The sequence below is a fragment of the Nicotiana sylvestris genome, chromosome 8 (genome assembly GCF_000393655.2).
Source record: "Nicotiana sylvestris chromosome 8, ASM39365v2, whole genome shotgun sequence".
Taxonomy (NCBI): Eukaryota; Viridiplantae; Streptophyta; class Magnoliopsida; order Solanales; family Solanaceae; genus Nicotiana; species Nicotiana sylvestris.
The window spans coordinates 19,644,186-19,662,962 of record NC_091064.1 but is presented as its reverse complement, the minus strand read 5'-3'; the positions used below and the strand labels follow the sequence as shown (position 1 = coordinate 19,662,962).

At 37.4% G+C, this 18,777-nt stretch overlaps 2 protein-coding genes across 2 annotated transcripts; one reads left to right on the top strand and one right to left on the bottom strand.

The window, feature by feature from the left end:
• Positions 1-1,809: 1,809 nt before the first annotated feature.
• On the bottom strand, positions 1,810-3,870 carry LOC104245234 (probable NAD(P)H dehydrogenase (quinone) FQR1-like 1). The gene is made up of 4 exons (XM_009800820.2): positions 3,718-3,870; positions 3,352-3,445; positions 2,429-2,691; positions 1,810-2,277 (listed from the first exon to the last, which is right to left on the bottom strand). Exons 1-4 carry the CDS (start codon positions 3,738-3,740, stop codon positions 2,046-2,048), a joined length of 612 nt encoding a protein of 203 aa, XP_009799122.1. The 5' UTR covers positions 3,741-3,870; the 3' UTR covers positions 1,810-2,045.
• Positions 3,871-17,054: 13,184 nt separating this feature from the next.
• LOC138874758 (uncharacterized) lies at positions 17,055-17,713 on the top strand. Its single transcript, XM_070153539.1, has 2 exons — positions 17,055-17,435; positions 17,573-17,713. Exons 1-2 carry the CDS (start codon positions 17,055-17,057, stop codon positions 17,711-17,713), a joined length of 522 nt encoding a protein of 173 aa, XP_070009640.1.
• Positions 17,714-18,777: the final 1,064 nt, after the last annotated feature.

Genomic DNA, 18,777 nt, shown 5'->3' with positions numbered 1-18,777 from the left:
GCATTGTGGGACTTCGGCGGACCGCACATTTCTGAGTGCGGTCGTGCTCTTGATTAAGCGGTAGCGCAAAATGGTGCGATCCGCATTTCTTCTTGACCTAAAATCCCATCTCTGTGAACTTTGTCTTCTGCAACCGCACCAGAATTGCGCGGTTCGCAATTTGCATAGCATTTCTTGTTAGAAGCATTTTTCATGATCTGCGGCTGCACACAATATTGTGCGATACGCACAGTGCCCTTTTAGCCTTGATTTTGTTCTTATCTCAAATTACTCCTTCTTGAGTTGTTTTTTCATCTCTTTGGCTCATATTCTAATACTCCTCCAAGCAAGTACATTTCATTAGTTTTTGGGAATACCTTTAAGCAATTTTGAGCTAAAACGAAAGTAAAAGAATGTAAATAAGTGGTCAAAATCCCTAGTTATTAGTATGGTGCAATCCTTTTAAGTCTTTAATATGATGATTGAAACTAATGTGTTTGTTTACAGGTCATCGAGCATCCGGGGTCCAAAAAAATGAGTTCCTCGTCTATGCGAAGAATCATTCAAGAAGGCAAGACTAACCTTCTTATATGAACGTATTTTTGATGCAATAACTAGAGAGCTAGTTCATTTGATGAGCTCTCTGACTGTGATAGTCAGAACTAGATTTTCTAGGGCCATATCCTTACAGATTTTATAATGATAAGTCTTAGATGCCTGTAATAATAAATCTCCTTTATTTCTGTTTGATATTATTCGATGAGACATTCCTTAACCAAGAGAACGTTGATACCCGAAAATATAGCTCAGGGAATCACAGACGGAGATTTGGATCCAATGACAAGGAGTTCATTTCAGGTATTATCCCTCTTTTCTTTATTAAATTTTCTTACTTTCTTTTCTCTTGATTTAAAAGATCAATAGTTGTTGGCAGAGGCGGATCCAAAATTTTGAGATGGTGGATGCACCTCGACGTATATATCGACGACAAGAGCGGGCAAGTTATAGGAATTGGGTATTACTTGCGACTTCAGGGACGCCAAGCTAAGGTTTGAAAACCACTAGATGAAGTTAGACGAGAGCAGAAAGGCGAAACACTAATAAATTTTTTTTCTCTGACAAGATACTTTTATACGCCAAACATGTAAAGATTTTGTTTTATCAAGTTATTTAAAAGCCATTTGTAGATAATTGATTGGAAATACAAAAATGATGATAATTGAACTTGTGAAATATAAAGAATGAAATATTTAAAAAAAAAAAGGAATATCATATTGGAAAAAGAAAATGAAAGAGGGAAACAAAAGAGGAATAAAAAAATTGAAAAATAAAAATAGAAGAGAAAATGAATCGTCTAAACGAAAGACCAGAAATGTTATATCATTATTTAGTTAAACAGTGCCTTCCAAGTTCCAACAGAAATTATATTTGGAAAACTGTTTTTTTTTTTTAAAAAAAAAAAGAAAAGGTAATCAAGTTCAAAGGTTTCAATCCCTTAACGCATATGTATGCAGTTAGTTCCTTTACTACCAGAAGCCTTTGTTTGGTGGCACCCTGTCTTTGTTTTATTGAGTATATACCCACAATATTGGTGTAATCTATGAGAATTGTGTGTAACACAATACAGGTTTTTGGAGTGAGCATGAGTTCCTGTGACCCTAAAGCATAAATATGGATCCGCCCTGATTCTAAATAGCCATAACTAGCGAATAATAATAGATCCTACTAAACCTCCATCACTACTCACCGCACCTGTATATGTCTAAACTCACGCCGCCCCATTGCCATCCCTAAATGGATCAGTTGCCATACAAGAGCTGTAAGGGTGGCAAGGTGTAATAAGCACAAAAGGTGTAACATCTAATTATTTGAGGCACAAAAAGAAAATATCAAGATTCTTAAGCATGTAAAATTGACCTGTAACAGACACTGAACAATAGACTATAAAATAAGACATTGTAAACTTAGTTACCAGCACCAAATTTAAACTGAAACATGTGCTCTAAACAGAAAAAAGAAAACACTATAGAATGCAAATGGTGAAACTGTAGTATAAGAGATTATATTTAAGCAGAGGCTTTGAGCTTCTTAGTGATGGTAGCAATGTATTTCCCCTGATGAAAAGCTTGTTCCAATTCAAGCTCTGTTGGCTGTCTTGAGCCATCGCCAACAAAAGTTCCAGCACCATACGGACTTCCACCTTTGATTTTCTCCATCTCGAACATCCCTCCTCCAAATGTATAGCCAATTGGAACAAAGATCATTCCATGGTGAACAAGCTGTGTTATGGCTGTCAACCTGCAACCATACATCATATTTAATAAAATCTCGTCGAGGAGAGTTACAGTAATGTACTTGAATTGTGTTTTATTAATATGATGTAACTACATTAATTCGTTCATTTTTTTAAATTTTCACGAGTTATTTAGGGAGAGGAAAAGGGACTAACGCGGTAGTCTCTTGGCCACCTCCTTGAGAACCAGTGCTATAGAAAATTCCTGCTGGTTTTCCAGCAAGTTGTTGAGTTTTCCAAAGACCACCAGTTGCATCAAGAAAAGCCTTAAATTGAGCAGGCATCATCCCAAATCTAGTTGGGAACCCAAATACAAAGCCATCTGCCTCAGCAAGTTCATCTGGTGTAATCATTGGTGCATCACCTTTCCCAGGTGCACTCATCTTTGCAAGAACTTCTTCTGATAGAGTTTCTGGTACCTGCTCCATTCATATATTAATTGGCACATAAGATTAAATGCAGAGATGAATTTAAGTTATATGTACTGACAGTATAAAATGACCTGCTAGTTACATGTCAGTTTAATCTGATAGTATACAAATCTATGCATTGTTAGTGCACATAAAGAGCATAGAAAATTAGAGGCGGATCCAGGATTTAAACTCTATGGGTTCAACTTTTAAGGTTCTTACCACTAAACTCATTATATCCTTGCAACTATGTGTTCATATCTATACTTTAATGCGATTTTAGCGATTTTTGCATATAAATTTGCACTATACGTCAAAAATTATGGGTCAAATTGAACCGGTGTTATAGGGCTACATTACGCCCCTACAGAAAATGGTGTAACATGCATTCAGAAAAAAGGAAAAAATTCAAGTCATAAGTGATTTGTCATGCGATTAACCTGTTATTAACAGTGAACTTGATATAACAGGTTATTCATCTATTTTTCAAGTTACCTTAACAAGGCTTATTATGACAAATGATCTGTTGTTATAGGTCAATTTAATCTAATGGATAAAAAATCAATATAGTGTTAGTGCATATAACTTAAAACGGTACAAAATGCTGTGACAGGCACTTAGTAATAATGGAAAAGTTTCCAAATCATGAGTGATTTGTCATTAACAGACCTGCCATAGCTTAGCTTCAACACCTTCAACTGATGCAGCACCTTTCTTAATCTCTTGTGCCAGCTTCTCAACATGCCCATACATTGAATAGTAACTGATAAAATTTAAATTTAAATAAACATGTTCATTAGTTTTTAAATTCAAGATTAAAAATTAAATGAAGAAATAACCTCAACCAATTCAAGCATAATTTTTAGAAGTTTATTGTACAATTAGGCACCAGAACTTTGACTTTAAATCCAGTACAAATCAAAAAGAAATTTGATAGAAGAATTGGATATGCAGAAAACAAAGAGAACAAAAAGTAACACACACAAAAAAATTAAATATATGAAGAAACTGAAACAGAAAAAGAGTAAAACATACACAATGTAGACTTTTGTTGCCATTGTAAAATCTGGTATTTTTTAGTTCTATGTATATGTTTTATACAGAGAATAAGAGAGTTGGCTAAGGTCACTCTGCTTATATAGTGGGGAGATTATGGCCATGTAATTGACCATCTCATTTTTCTTTGTCAGAGTCTTACCCAAAAAAAAAAATAGAAGAAATCTCTGATTCATGGAAAGAAAATAGAAATAAAATAAAGTGACTTCTCACATTCGTCTAGAATTAACTAAGAGTAATTATGTCAGTTGAATGGCAATTTTTTAATTGTTTATCCTAAATAGGTTGTTGATGTCATGCTGAAATCATCTTTAACGTCACAATTATGCCTCTTCTTTTTTTATTTATTGATGGAAAAAGAAAAAGAAGTGTAAGGGGGTAAATTAGAAAACTTGTATGTACAGCTGGTGTTGATGCATTTTGGATCTTCTTAAACTGGTAAAAAACTAAAAATAATAAGAATATGCTATAATTTTTTTCTCTTTCCAATTTAGTGAAGATTCATTCCTATTTAAAGTTTCTGCTAATTCGTTAAGGCAAAAAAGTAAATGTTATACTATATCAGGGTAACAGATAAGTTGTCCTGGGGTCGTTTGGTTGGGAAATAAGTTATTCCAAGATTAATTATTCGAGATTAGTTCCGGAATTATTATTTCATCTTCCAGTAGAGATAAACATAACACTACACTCCCAGAATTAGTTATTCCGTGATTTTATCCCAACCAAACTTGGAATAAACTCATCTCAAATTTAATCTCGAAATTAATTATCTCTTATCCCTCGTACCAAGCAAGCCTTACAGTATGTCATGATGAATAAAATTGTAACATATATTTCTTTCTTTTTAAGGCCTTTTGTACATATTTCTTTCCTTTATTGGTGTACTAAATACAACTATAGATTGCAAAATTACTAAACTTACCTATTTTTGATTACCATCTTTCAACTTCAACTTCAACTTTAAATAGTCTTTTTTTTTCAAACTTCAATCAAATTTTGTCCAAATGCCTATGTAGCAAGTAGTATTGAATATGAATTTCACTTGAGAAAAAAGTTTAAGCTTTGCAACTAAAAACATATGAAATACTCCTCAAATTTGTTTTTTAAAAGCTTCAAATCCTCTATATTAAACTCACGCTCACGACTATTTTTTTCATTATATATCAATCGTTAGTTGTACTCCAGTCACACCTCTCAATCTACACTCTCAAGATCCACTCTCCTACATCCCCGAACATAGTGCGTATTCGTTTCGTTCACTTCACGATCTTCAAGGCTAGCTCTGCTCCTGTTGCTATGTTAGCTTTGAGAAGATTATGAAACCACCCCTGTTGCCCCTGTTGAAAATTTACGAAGTTAGTGACTTTTGGCACTAAATTATTTTGGACCTTTTTTTCCTATTTCTTTTTCAGATATTCAAGGATTTTAAAGATATTCTATTATAGTATTGGACTTTAAATATTATTCTCATCATGTAAACAACTATACAAATTAATATGATAGTCATGGAGCGCTCAAACATAATCTCACCTATGAATACTTGGGATTTAAATTGGTGGATGTCAAATACCATTTCACTCATTATATATTTTTTGTGACACTAAGTATAGACTTAATTTAAATATACGTAGTTTTTTCAAGTTCTATACATGCTACCTCCGGTACATATTATATTCTTTTAAGATCCTTAATAATAGTATTTGTCTAAAATACCATTTATCTATCTCTTAAATGTCTCACTCAATTACAGTAGTGCACTAAAGGAAGCCGTATAAAATTGAATTTGAAAAAAAATAAAAAAATAATGAATGCCTTTGACGAATACACTACTAAAAAATAGGAATTAGCGACGGACAAATTCTGTAGCTAACTAGCAAAATTCATTGTTAATAGCAACAGATTAAAAATAGATTATCATAAAATTTTGCTAGCTATGAGCAATTTAGCGATAGATCAGTGACGAAGTTCGTAACTAATTTCTATATACGTAGATATTAGCCTCAAATGAGAAGTATACCATTCACATCTAAACAATCTTTATTTTACATTTATCGAAATTAATATTGATGTAAAAAGCTGTAGGTGGCACGATTATTAAGACACTTTTTCTTCAGTTTTCATTTTCTCATTTTTATCATGTAAAATATACGTAACGGTTTGGCTGAGTTGGTTGGATGAGTGGTTTCCCATATAGGAGACCTGAGATCGATTCTCCTCACCAACAGTCTCCTTAGTCAAAGCTCGTCACACCGGACGTGCCTAGTGTGTTTTACATCTCTTGTGTGGTTTGCGAGCTATTGCACAGTGAGCAGCACCCAAAGATAGCAGTCGCGGGTTTCTCTGGAAATTTTCTAAAATAAAACAAAATAAACGCAAGGAAGACGAAAATATTACTCATATCCTTTTTGCAGGGAAATTGACAAAGAAGTAGAGGGATTAAAAACTGGATGCATTTGGAATTAAGGAGCCTTTTATTGTGGTTGGTGAGGCCGTGTGGATAGAATAAATGAATATCTAACATAATTAATGAGAAAGTCTTAATTAATTATCCACGACGAGGAGAGACGTAACACACATGCATGTATACAAATATGGCTGCTCCTCCACTGCTTTGAAGATGACTTCTCAAATCTAAGTTCCTCATGTTACAATATTTACGTACTTCATGCATCATCATGACGCCTATTTTGTGTTAAATGATATGTTATTTATTTAATCAAAATCAGTTTTTGTGGTCAAAGCAAATAAAAAAATAATTCGGGTTTTAAACAATCAATTTTACTTTACTTTCTTAAATATAAAAGAATAACAATAATAAAAACTAAGAGAATAAATAGAAATATTATTGATGATTGTTGCTTTTTTGCAATTGGAAATAACAGGATCTTTCGATAGTAGAGAATAACGAGAATATTGACAATGATAGTTTAATTTCATAGTTTTCTCTATGGGGATACAATATATGGAAAGGGGATTTATATAATGGTACAATTTATAACCGTTTGCCCTATTTAGTTCCTACCCGTTACTGCTATTATTAATTTAATTACTCATTACGTGGGTGCTTTGTAACGATTGAAGTAATAATAGTCAATCGCGCACAATTAGGGATTAAGCTGATTTCTTTTCATATTCGTGACTATTTAGCTCACGAATATTCTTCTTTGTAATCTTCTTTTATTAAGTATCTTTCCATCTTTATGGCTTCGAATGACCTTAATTATCAGCTCGTACCTATTTAGCTAGAAGGCATGGTATCTTCATAAACGATCACGTGGGAATTGCTCAATTCTTCTTTGCACATTATTCTTCTTTATCGCTTCGACTCACATGCCATATGTCAGCATAATATTAATCCACATGGTGAGTTTGTTTTTAACAAGTACACTATTCTTTCTCCACAAGACAATCTTATTTTGTAGGCTAGCTTCACCAAATTTGATGACTTGTATTTAGTGCATATTTAAACTTTAAGTTGACTTAATTACGCCCTAAATAAGAGGTTTTCACTATTCTCGTAGACAATTGCACTGATTGTTCCTCTAAGGGACAACAATAACAACAACAACATCAACCCAATAATCATCCCATTAGTAGGGTCTGGGGAGCATAGAGTGTACATAGACCTTACCCCTACCCTAGAGGGGTAGAATGGCTATTTCCGGGTGACCTCGGCTCGGAGAGAAAAGATTTGTAACAACAACAGAAACCAGACAAATAGTATTAGTATCGTAAGAGACAACAAATAAGTGAAAGGACAATAATTATGCTAACAATAACATTGAAAAAAATAAAAACAAAAATTAAAAATTAAAATAGTGTGATGAACAAAAACCGCTAGCACTCTTAGACAAAACACTATCAGACTTGCTTGAACAACGAGGAAAAATGTTGAATTACCCCCTAACCTACAACCCCAATGCTTGACCTCCACACCTCCCTATCCAGGGTCACGTCCTCGGAAATGTGAAGTCGCGCCATGTCCTGCCTAATCACCTCGCAAAAAATACTTCTTAGGCCACCCTCTACCTCTTCTCATACCTATCCAAGCCAACTGTTCACACACCTCCTAACCAAGGCAAGGCTTCTCCTACGCACGTGCTTGAACCATCTAAGCCACGCTTCCTGCATCTTGTAGTCTATGGGAGTCACGCCCAACCTCTCCCGAATATCTTCATTCCTAATCTTATCCAGCCTAGTGTGCCCGGACATCCATCTCAACATCCTTATTTCGGCTACTTTCATCTTCTGGATATAAGAATTCTTGACTGTCCAACACTCAGCCCCATACAACATGGTCGGCCTAACCACTGCTCTATAGAACTTACTATTAAGTTTCAGTGGCACCTTCTTGTCACACATGACTCTGGACGCTAACCTCGATTTCATCCATCCCACCCTGATACGGTGTATGACATTCCCGTCGATCTCCCCATCTCCTTGGATAATTGACCCTAGGCACTTGAAACTCTCTCTCTTAGGGATGACTTGCGAGTCAAGTGTCACCTTAACTATTCTATCGATCTCCAAATATTCCGTCTTGGTCCTACTCAACTTGAAACATTTAGACTCTACAGCCTGCTTTTATACCTCTAGTTTCTCATTAATGTCGCCTGTCATCTCATCAATCAGAACTGTATCATCAGCGAACAACATACACCATGGTACCTCCCCTTGAATATGGTATTTCAGTGTGTCCATTAGCAGAGCAAATAAGAAGGGCGGAGTGCAGATCGTTCGTGTAACCCCATAACCATCAGAAAAGGTGTTGAGTCACCTACCACAGTCCTAACCCTGTCGCGCCCCCTTTTTCCCTCTTCGCATCGAAACATCGGGTTTATGGAATTTTGGGTATAAGACAACTGGGTTTTGCATTTGAAGAGTCACCACCTAATGATTTAAGGTGCATTAGGACACCTATAGGGTTCATTTCGTTTGATAACCAGAGATCGGGGAAGGTGTTAGGAACCCTTCAGGATCCACTAGTGTGGTTCCCGGCCAAATAGTTTTGTGAATTTTGTACAATTAACATATAGACAAGTATAGGCTCAAATAGTAGGGGATTTAGGTTTAAACACATAAGAATTTGAAAGAAATTAAAAGGCAAATTTTGAAAAGAAGTTACAGTTCTACAAATACTTGAGAGTATAAAAAGGAGGGGGGTCCTAGGTTTATTTATAATATGGATCACATCAATGCGATACCCGTTAAGACACTCCTCAAGAGAGGGGATACACGTGGTATTAGCGCACCGGTCATAATATCCATATCTACCCTTCCCACCCCATTAAGGTATCAAAGCACGGATTGGTCTCGACCTCTATTGCATGCTATTACCCGTCCCATTCCTATCAGTCCTGGAGGAATTTTGGACTACTATTCCTATAAGAGGGAAGATTTTAGGCTGACTTTTGAGACTTTAAAGGTAAAAGACTAAGGCGACATTCAAAACATATATGACTGCACATTAGGGGAAACATATAAACAACTAAGAGGCTCAAATATACCTCCTCAAGTAAAGCATATAAATAGCATGACTTAAACACATTTAGGGTCAGAATTTAAAGTACTAACGCAGGGGAGTTTTAATTGTTGAAGCAGACCAATTTATTACATAACTCAGATAAGAAGTCCGAATCAGGCATGCCTGCTGGTTGTAGCAGTTGCTAATTAACAAAGGCAGATTCAGTTTTATCATTATTACCTAAGGCTTGCCTAAGTGTGTACTGGTGACATCCTATAAGCATGATATCTATTACTGATTCAGAATGGAGCAAAACAGTGACAGTTTTAAATGAGCGATTTGGATCCTATAGGCATGCTATCTAAACCGTATTAATAAAAGGAGTAGGTTGTTTAAAACTGATCCAGAACGGTACGAGTCAAACTAGTTTTTAAAGTAGACTGGTTTTAGATCCTATAGGCATGTTCTCTATTATTGATGATTTTTAATTCCTATAGACATGATATCTAGTTGAACGTGAAATGAAGCAGGCAGGACTTACTTGAAATTCCTATACTCATGATTCATATGAAAAATACTGATTTTAAACTTAGAGACATGACAACTAATTTCAAAGCTGATTTTAACACTGTAGACATGACGTCTGATTATAGCCATTTAAATCCTATAGGCATGGTGTCTCAGTGTGGTAATAAAACATGCAGAGTTCATTAAACAAATCATATAGGAATGTTCTCTATCTGCGTGAAAGTGGAGCATGCAAAACTTGAATTAAAATAGAACAGATCCTATAGGCATGGTGTCTACCCTTCTAATAGCTAAACGTGCATAGTTACCCCATCCCTTTCACTAGCCAACCCCAATATTTGTTAAATTATTACAAACCAGTACTGAGTTACAACAGAAATGTGCAAAATAAGAAGTTACAACCACAGGAAGACTGATTCTAGCTTCCTCTCCGAGTTATGGAATAAACCACCTCAAAAGCCACTTATTCAAAGTCTTCCTCAGACCTGAGTGTGTCAAAGTTCCCTAAGGGTCTCAAAAGACCCCGGGCAGTGCTTACACTCAGGTTGCATAACCAGACAGAGATGAGTGCAGTGTGGAAGGGCCAGACCTTATGTGCCCAAGTTCAGAGGGAGCTTAAGGGTCCCAAGGCAAGGCTCACACAAAAGGGGCAGAACCTAGGTTCTAAGAATATAGTGGAAGTGCAGAATACAGAGATTTATTTAAAACTGGGTTGAGAATGGTAAGGGGTAAGGGTGATTTGAAAACAGTAGTAGTAAAGCTTAAACTACACAGAATTAGCAGTTGCACAAAGGGGTCAGGGGTTTTGGGAATACATTGCATGAAGCATATGACCCCAGGAAGAGTCAGGTTTGGACATGTACAACAATAGATGATGCTGGCATGCCCACAAACCAGCCAGAGACCACAAACACAAAGAGGGGATGTGGAGTTTGGGGATTCATACACATATAAGAGCATTAATTTAAAAAGGAAAGGGAACACATTTCAGCATGCTAGTAATGTAACTTGATTGCAGAAACATAAGCAGAAGTAGACAAACATGAGAGAAGTTGGAGAAATTACGGAATCATGTTGTTGTTGATGCTTGAAAATTAACTAGGACATACCAGTAAAGAGGCAAAGTGCAGAAAGAAAAAGTAAGCGAATTTCCACAGCCTAGCCTTGGCTTTCAGTTGGCTAGACAAAGCAGTAGCACAAGTAGCAATAGAGAAAAAGAGAGTTTTGAGTGAAGTGTGTGTTCTTAAACTCAAATTGTTTGTGTCTTTGAAAGAAAAGAGGGTGGGTATTTATAGTTTTGAAAACAGGTGAAGAATAAGGTAATAAGAAAGTCTTAACACAAACATGGAAACAATCACAAGTCAGAATCAATTACCACAAGTGACTCCATTTAATTAAGGAATCATTGTTTAAGGGGTAGCAGCAGGACTAATTAAGGAAGGAAAATCAGTTTGGAAATAGATTTATTATTGCCATAAAAGGGGCAGTAAAAACATGAAGCAAACAGTCAAGTCTAAGTACAAAATATGCTTATTTTGGAAAAGATTCAGCAAGGTAAAACATTACAGTAAAGGGAACGGAATCAATTAAATTAAACAAGCGAGTGAAATTAAGGCTCATAAAAGAAAAGCTTTTGCAATCAGTCACAAGACCAAGATAAATCAAGGAAGAAACATGATTCTGCACTTCAGTATACAAATAGAGTGAACAGAAGCATCAGACATGCGAGGTCAAGCACATTGGCAAAAGAAACAACATACAATAGTTGCAGAAATAAGCATATGATTCAATAGTGAACAAAGTTAGATAGTCATGGCTCACACGCATAGCCAAAGTGAAAAAGAGAGTCAAAACAAGTAAAGGTCTCACAGTAACAAGTGAGGAAAACCTTTTAAGAAATTAGGGTTCCACCAATAGTCGAGTTAAGAAGATAGTGAAACTCAGAATCAGATGAGTCACAGAAAGAAAAGAGAGTCTGAAACAAGGAACCTTTAATCGAGTCAAGTATACATTCAAACAAGCAGTCACAGACCAAAAGGCCTAGGGTTTTCCACAATAATCGAGTTAAAAAAATGGTAAAACTCATAATCAAATAAGTCAAGTAAGGACGAAGAACTTAATCGAACAAGTACCCATTTAAACATGCAGTTTCAGAACTCGGATAAGACAAAAAGGGAACTAGGGTTTTAACATGCTGAAACAGGTAGAAGAACAACATGAGCAAAACATAGCAAAATCACAAACACATTAAAATCAAAGAAGAGATATTTTGAAATAACTTAAAGGAAAACCCTAATTGTCGAAAAAATGAAGAGTCGTTTTAAAAGAAAAGTTGAAGAACCTTCGAGAAAACACTTAAGAAATTCATAGCGAGCACAAATCTATGGCAGATATGAAAGAAAACCAAAAGATTTTAAAGATTAGGGTTTCGTAAGACCCAGAAAAGGTGAGAAAGACCTTGAAAGTTACCGATCTAACTAGGAGAGTCAAGGATCTGACTCGAACGACCATGGCTGGCCGAAGAAAGGTCATGGATGACCGGAGAAAGGCCATGAATAGAAGTCGAGCAAGGACTGGACCAGATTTCCTCAAGGTCTAGCTATGAAACCACAGAAACAAACACCCAGGAGCCATAGAAGGCCACTACACATCTCCAATGGCTATGGGAGGCCATGGATTAGGCAGGGTTTAGGGTGGATTAGGGTGGGATTAGATGGCGGCGGCTAGGGTTCATGAGAGTTTTAGAGAGAATTGAGAGAGAAAGGGAATCTAAGGGCGGCATTTGGTGAAGAATGAGGTAGGGTAAGGGGTCGTTTAAGGTTAAAAAAGGTAAGAGGGAACGGTGGCCGTTGATCTAAATGATCAACGGCTAGGATTAAAGGGGTTAGGTGGGGAATCTGGGTTGGGTCGCTTAAATTGGGTTAGGGGTCGGGTTTGAGTTGCAATTGGGCTGGGAAATTGGGTCTGATTTGGGGCTCAATTTAGGCTAAAATTGAAAGCCAATGTGGCTGGATTTTAAATAGCCATTTTTCCTTATTCATTTTCTAAAAAGTAGTAAATTAATTTCAAAAAACAAATTAAAAGCACTAAAATAATTTATAACATATAATTAATAATTTAAAAATATAGGACTTGATTTTATGAATATAAACACAATTAAATCTTAAAGAGCCTAATATTGCAATTACGTGCAATTTAGCTTAAAAATACTAAATAAATTTGTAAAAATTACCTTAACTGAATTCTAACATAAATATGAAAGTCCAATAAATGAATTACCAAAATAATAATTTTGGAAATATTTATTGCGTTTTTATGGATAAAAGAGGGAAATAAATTGATTTTAAAAAACTTTAAAAATTATGAAAAAATAATAAAACACTTGGATATGTTCACATATGCACATATATGCCATTTTGAAGTTGTTTTGCATATTAAAAAATATATAGGGAAAAATTGGGTATCAACAAACCCGCGTCTTAGCTCAATCATACAAATCCTTTATCGCCCTAATATAAGCTATCGGCATACCTTTCACCTTCAGGCATCTCCAAAGCACGTCCCTAGGGACCTTGTCATACGCCTTCTCTAGATCAATAAATACCATGTGCAAATCCCTCTTCCTATCTATGTACTGTTCCATCAACCTCCTGATAAGGTGAATAGCTTCCGTAGTAGAACGATGATAACTAGAGATTTTGATATATTTTATACTCTTTCTTGCTTAAGTTCTAATTAGAAATGTATACAAAATAGTCCCAAAGGCTCACAAGTTATGCTTGATTGCAGGTTTGATCAACAAGGTGACAAAATGTCAAAGATCAACTCAAAGAGGAGTGAAACTTGCACAAGTATCAAGACAAGACAAAGCTCAGGCGAAACAGGGCTAGTGAGATCGTACATCATTCTGTGTTGTCCGCACATGTGAGGTTCAGAGAGTATGCAACTCAGGCAAAAAAGGCAATGCGGCCGCATGGGATTTACTGTGGTCCGTATTGGAGTCATTACGGCTGCACTCAATTTAGTGCGGTCCGCAGAGCCAAGAATCAGAGAAGTGCAAATTTGGAGTTTGAAGCCCAATGCGGTCCACGCTCAATTTCATGCGGACCGCACTAGAGCCACTGCGGCCGCACTCGATCCTTTGCGGTCCGCATTGCCCAAGTTCAGAGAACTGTAGTTTTAAGTCAAGAGCCTTAGTGCGGCCGCACGTGATTTTGTGTGGTCCGCACTAGCCCCGCAGGGGTATTTTTATCCAGATTTTTCAGTTTAGTATAAATAGCTTCATTTCCCATTTTTAGGTTATAAGATAGATTTTGTACTGAGCTGCGCTCGTGACTTCGATAGTTTTAGCTATTTTGAGCAATTTTAGCTTCATTTCAACATGGAATCTTCTAGTTTATCTTAGCAATTAATTAATGAGTTTTTATTCATCTATTTCTTTGTTTTCTTCTTCAATTATGAGTAGCTAGACCAATAAGCTAGGGTTGTGGCTCAACCCTAGTGTGGGTAATTGATGGGTCTTGTGTTTTAGGGCTAGATTGACTATGGGTGTTTGATATTTGGGCTAATTTCATGTTTAATTGCTGAATTGGTGGTTGCAAACACTAGTTTGTGCTTAGTTGACTTTGGCTCTTCTTGAGAAAGAGAGCCTAAATCTCTGAAATTAGTCCAACAAGGAATTGGGGCGTACTCAAAAAATTGATAGCCCCAATTAAAGGGTTAAACCTAGAGATAGCAATACCCGACTTGAACCTTGATTGCTTGCGCAAATTTGCATACCCAATTGGTCTTGAGAAAGTCAATTTGGGCAAAACCACTCGAACTACCGAGAGGTGTAGAGTGGGTAGAATCGTGCAACGGTTATATCATACTCCCCAAATGTGTCAATCATGCCTTAGACTCAAGTACCCGTCAATTGACCACCTAGGCGAAAGTCACTACCCTAGTGCCTTTTAACCATTTGAACAACTCGCAATAGTTTACTCTTAGCTTATTCTAGTTTAATTGCGCATTGTAGTTTATATAACTAGAAGTAAATAAAAACCCAAAAATGTTTAGAAGTGCAATTTGGAACACATACACAACTCTCGATTAGATAGACACCCGACTCCAACTTTCAGCTCCCTATGGAAATCGATTCCGACCTTAATCGGGTAAAAGCTGCTTCGACCCTCTCTCGCTACTCAATAGTAGTGCAGCGTTGGCCTTGATCAACTTTTTGGTGTTGCCTGGGAGCTAACGGTTTTGGCTATCTATCTAACTAGTTTTGTATATTGTTCTTCTTTCCTTCTTTGTTACTAATTTGTTTGTGTCACAACTCAGGTACCAAATGGCATTGAACAACGCCAATGGCCCTTTTGGAAATGTGATTATGGGGGAGGAGGTAGATGACGTCGGAGATGATGAGGTGCCTCTTGTACTTCAAGGACAATGCATAGGCCACCAGACCAATGCTAATGCAAATGACAATATTCCAGACCCTCCTCCGCCACCTCCAAGAGTGGCTCCTAGAGAACTTCCGAACCAAGGCTATTCAAGTGCTATTGTCCCACCCCGAATCCGGGCGGGCAATTTTTAAATAACCAATGTGATGCTGACTTTGCTAGAGCAGCGTGGGTATTTCACGGGCGCTGCAAATCAAAATGCTTACAAACATCTCAAGGGGTTCGTGGATAAATGTTGGGGGAGTAAGCAAACTAACGTATCTGAGGATGCTCTCCGGTTGAGACTCTTTCCATTTTCACTTAGAGGGAAAACACTTGATTAGCTTGAGCGACTTCCCAACCATTCCATCACTATTTGGGATGAGTTGGCGGATAAGTTCATCGCAAAATTTTTCTCACCGGGGCATATGGATACATTGAGAGATGAGATCTTGGAGATAAAGCAAGAGCCCACGAAACCTTTGCATGAGATTTGAGAGCATTATAGAACAATGGTGAAGGAATTCCCCAACAATGAAATGACCGAGGCGATGATCCAACAGAATTTCTACCGGGGTATTAACACCACAAACCAATGCATAGTGAACCAACTTGTTGGGGGCAACTTTATGAAGCTGTCGTATGATGAGGTATGTGATATTCTTGACGAGATGGCTGACACTTCTTCCACTTGGCAAAGTAAAACCAATGTGCCCCAGGGTGACCCCATAGTTATTCATTTGCACAAGGAATTACATGGTCATGGGCAGGCTATAGCTGAGTTGACAACTACAATGAATCAACTAGCAAAGGCACAGTTGCAACAAGTTCAAAATCCTCGCCAAGTGAATACCATGGAGGGTGTTAACATTCTTGTCAACAAAAGAAGACAAAGATGTCAACAAAACCAAGGGAATTCAGAGCAATTTGACAATGATTGTGGTAGATTTCAAAATGATGGTTATGATGAACAAAATGAAGAGGTGCAATACGTGAATAAGTATCAAGGCCAAAGAGGCAATTTTTCCAACCAACAACAATGGAGACCCCAAGGCAATTGGGGCAATCAACAATAAGGCAATGGTAATTGGGGGAACAACAACCAAAACAACAATTGGGGCAATCAGAACAACAATCAAAATAACCAAGGAAATTGGAATGGTAATAATAACAATTGGGGTAGTAATAACAATCAAGGTGGATGGAACAATGGAAACCAAGGAAACCGGGGGCAAGACTTTCAAAGGCCCCCAATGTACCAACAACTGAACAATCCACCCCCATTTCCATCTCAAGGTCCTGGTTCTTCTAGAAATGATATGGGTAGAATTAAAATGATGTTCAAACAGATGATGAAGAAGAATGCGGACTCGGATGCTCAGTTGGCTTCCCACAATATCTCTATCAGAAACATAGAGGTGCAGCTAGGCCAAATCTCACAGTCTTTAAATACTCACCATAAGAGTGCTCTACCAAGTGATACGGTAGTAAATCCGAAGGGTGGGAACAATCATGTTATGGCGGTAACAACAAAAAGTGGGAGAGGCGGTGATGTGCATGCCTCCAAACAAAAGCAAATTGTGGATGATGATGTTGAGTTGCAAGAAGATGAAATTCCTTTGGTGGTTGAAAATGTGATTGATGAAAATATGAATGAAGAAGTGAGGATTAATATTCATGATGTCGAGGTGGAAACTCAAAATAATGTGAACCCGTCTAGGGAATACATAATAGACATACCGGAGCCGGTTGTGCCTAAAGCCAAGGCTCCTTTGCCAAGGCCACCTCCACCTTATCCTCAAAGGATCGCAAAGCAGAAAAATGAGAATCAGTTTAAAAAGTTCATTGATATGACTAAGAGCTTATCCATTAATGTGCCTTTGGTGGAGGCTCTTGAACAAATGGTGGGCTATGCTAAATTCATGAAGGAATTGGTTACAAAGAAGCATTCTATGGATTGTGAAACAATAAATATGACTCACCAGGTTAGTGCTATAGTGCATTCAATGGCCCCGAAGCTTGAAGATCCCAGTGCTTTCACCATTCCTGGCACCATTGAGAGTGCAGATTTTGCTAAGGCTCTATGCGATTTGGGGGCTAGTATCAATTTTATGCCATACATAGTTTTCAAAACCTTGGGTATTGGGAAACCTAGGTCGACTTCCTTGAGATTACATATGGCGGATAAAACGATGAAGAGACCATTGGGTATTATTGATGATGTGCTTGTCCGGGTGGACAAATTTATCTTGCCAGCTGACTTTGTGATCTTGGATTGTAAGGTGGATTATGAAGTTCCTATCATATTGGGGAGACCTTTCCTTTCTACGGGAAGGACTTAGTTGATGTGGAAGCAGGGGAACTCACCTTCCGGGTGGGTGATGAAAAAATAGTCTTTCATGTTTGCAAATCAATGAAGCATCCCAACAGTATCGAGGTGTGCTCTTTTGTGGACCTCGTCACATCAGTGATAGTTGATGACACCAGTGCAATGATTAATGTGGAAGATCCATTGGAGGCCGTATTGCTGAATCTTAATGTCAATGATGATGAGGGCTGAGTGGAGTGCGTGAACGCTTTACATGGAATGGGCTCTTACTCTTATGAGCCTAGGAAATTATCTTTGGACCTTAAAAATAGGAAGACTCCACCAACAAAACCTTCAATTGAGGAGCCTCCGGTGTTGGAGTTGAAACCGCTGCCTCCACACCTCAGGTATGAGTTCTTAGGATCAAATTCTACTTTGCCAGTTATTCTTTCCTCTTGTCTTACTAACATGCAGGTTGATGCCGCATTGACGATGCTTTAAAAGCGGAAAAAAGGCAATTGAATAGACTTTAGATGATATTCGGGGGATAATCCCCGCATTCTGTATGCACAAGATTATTCTAGAAGATGATGCAAAGCCCTACTTGGAGCATCAAAAGAGGTTAAATGAGGCAATGCAAGAAGTTGTAAAAAAGGAGGTGATCAAGTGGTTGGATGTCGGGGTTGTGTACCCTATTTCTGATAGCTCGTGGACTTCACCGGTGCAATGTGTACGAAGAAGGGTGGCATGACCATGGTTGCAAATTCACAAAATGAGTTGAATCCTACCAGAACCGTCACCGGTTGGAGGTATTCATGGATTACCGCAAGTTGAATAAAGTGACTCGCAAGGATCACTTTCCTTTGATTTTTCTTGATCAGTGTTAGATCGACTTGCTGGGCATGCCTTCTACTGTTTCTTGGATGGGTATTCTGGGTACAACCAAATCTTGATTGCTCCGAAAGATCAGGAGAAGACCACATTCACTTGTCCATATGGCACCTTTGCTTTCTCTAGAATGCCTTTTGAATTGTGCAATGAACCGGCTATATTTCAGCGGTGTATGAGGGCCATTTTCATTGATATGGTGGAAGACATTTTGGAGGTGTTCATGTATGACTTTAGTGTTATGGGAGACTCATTTCATGAATGCTTGAAGAATCTTGATAGAGTTTTGGCCCGTTGTGAAGAAACTAATCTTGTTCTCAATTGGGAGAAATGCCACTTTATGGTGGAAGAGGGCATATTTATTGGGCATAAAATTTCAAAGCATGGTATTGAGGTAGACAAAACAAAAATTGATGTGATTTCAAGGC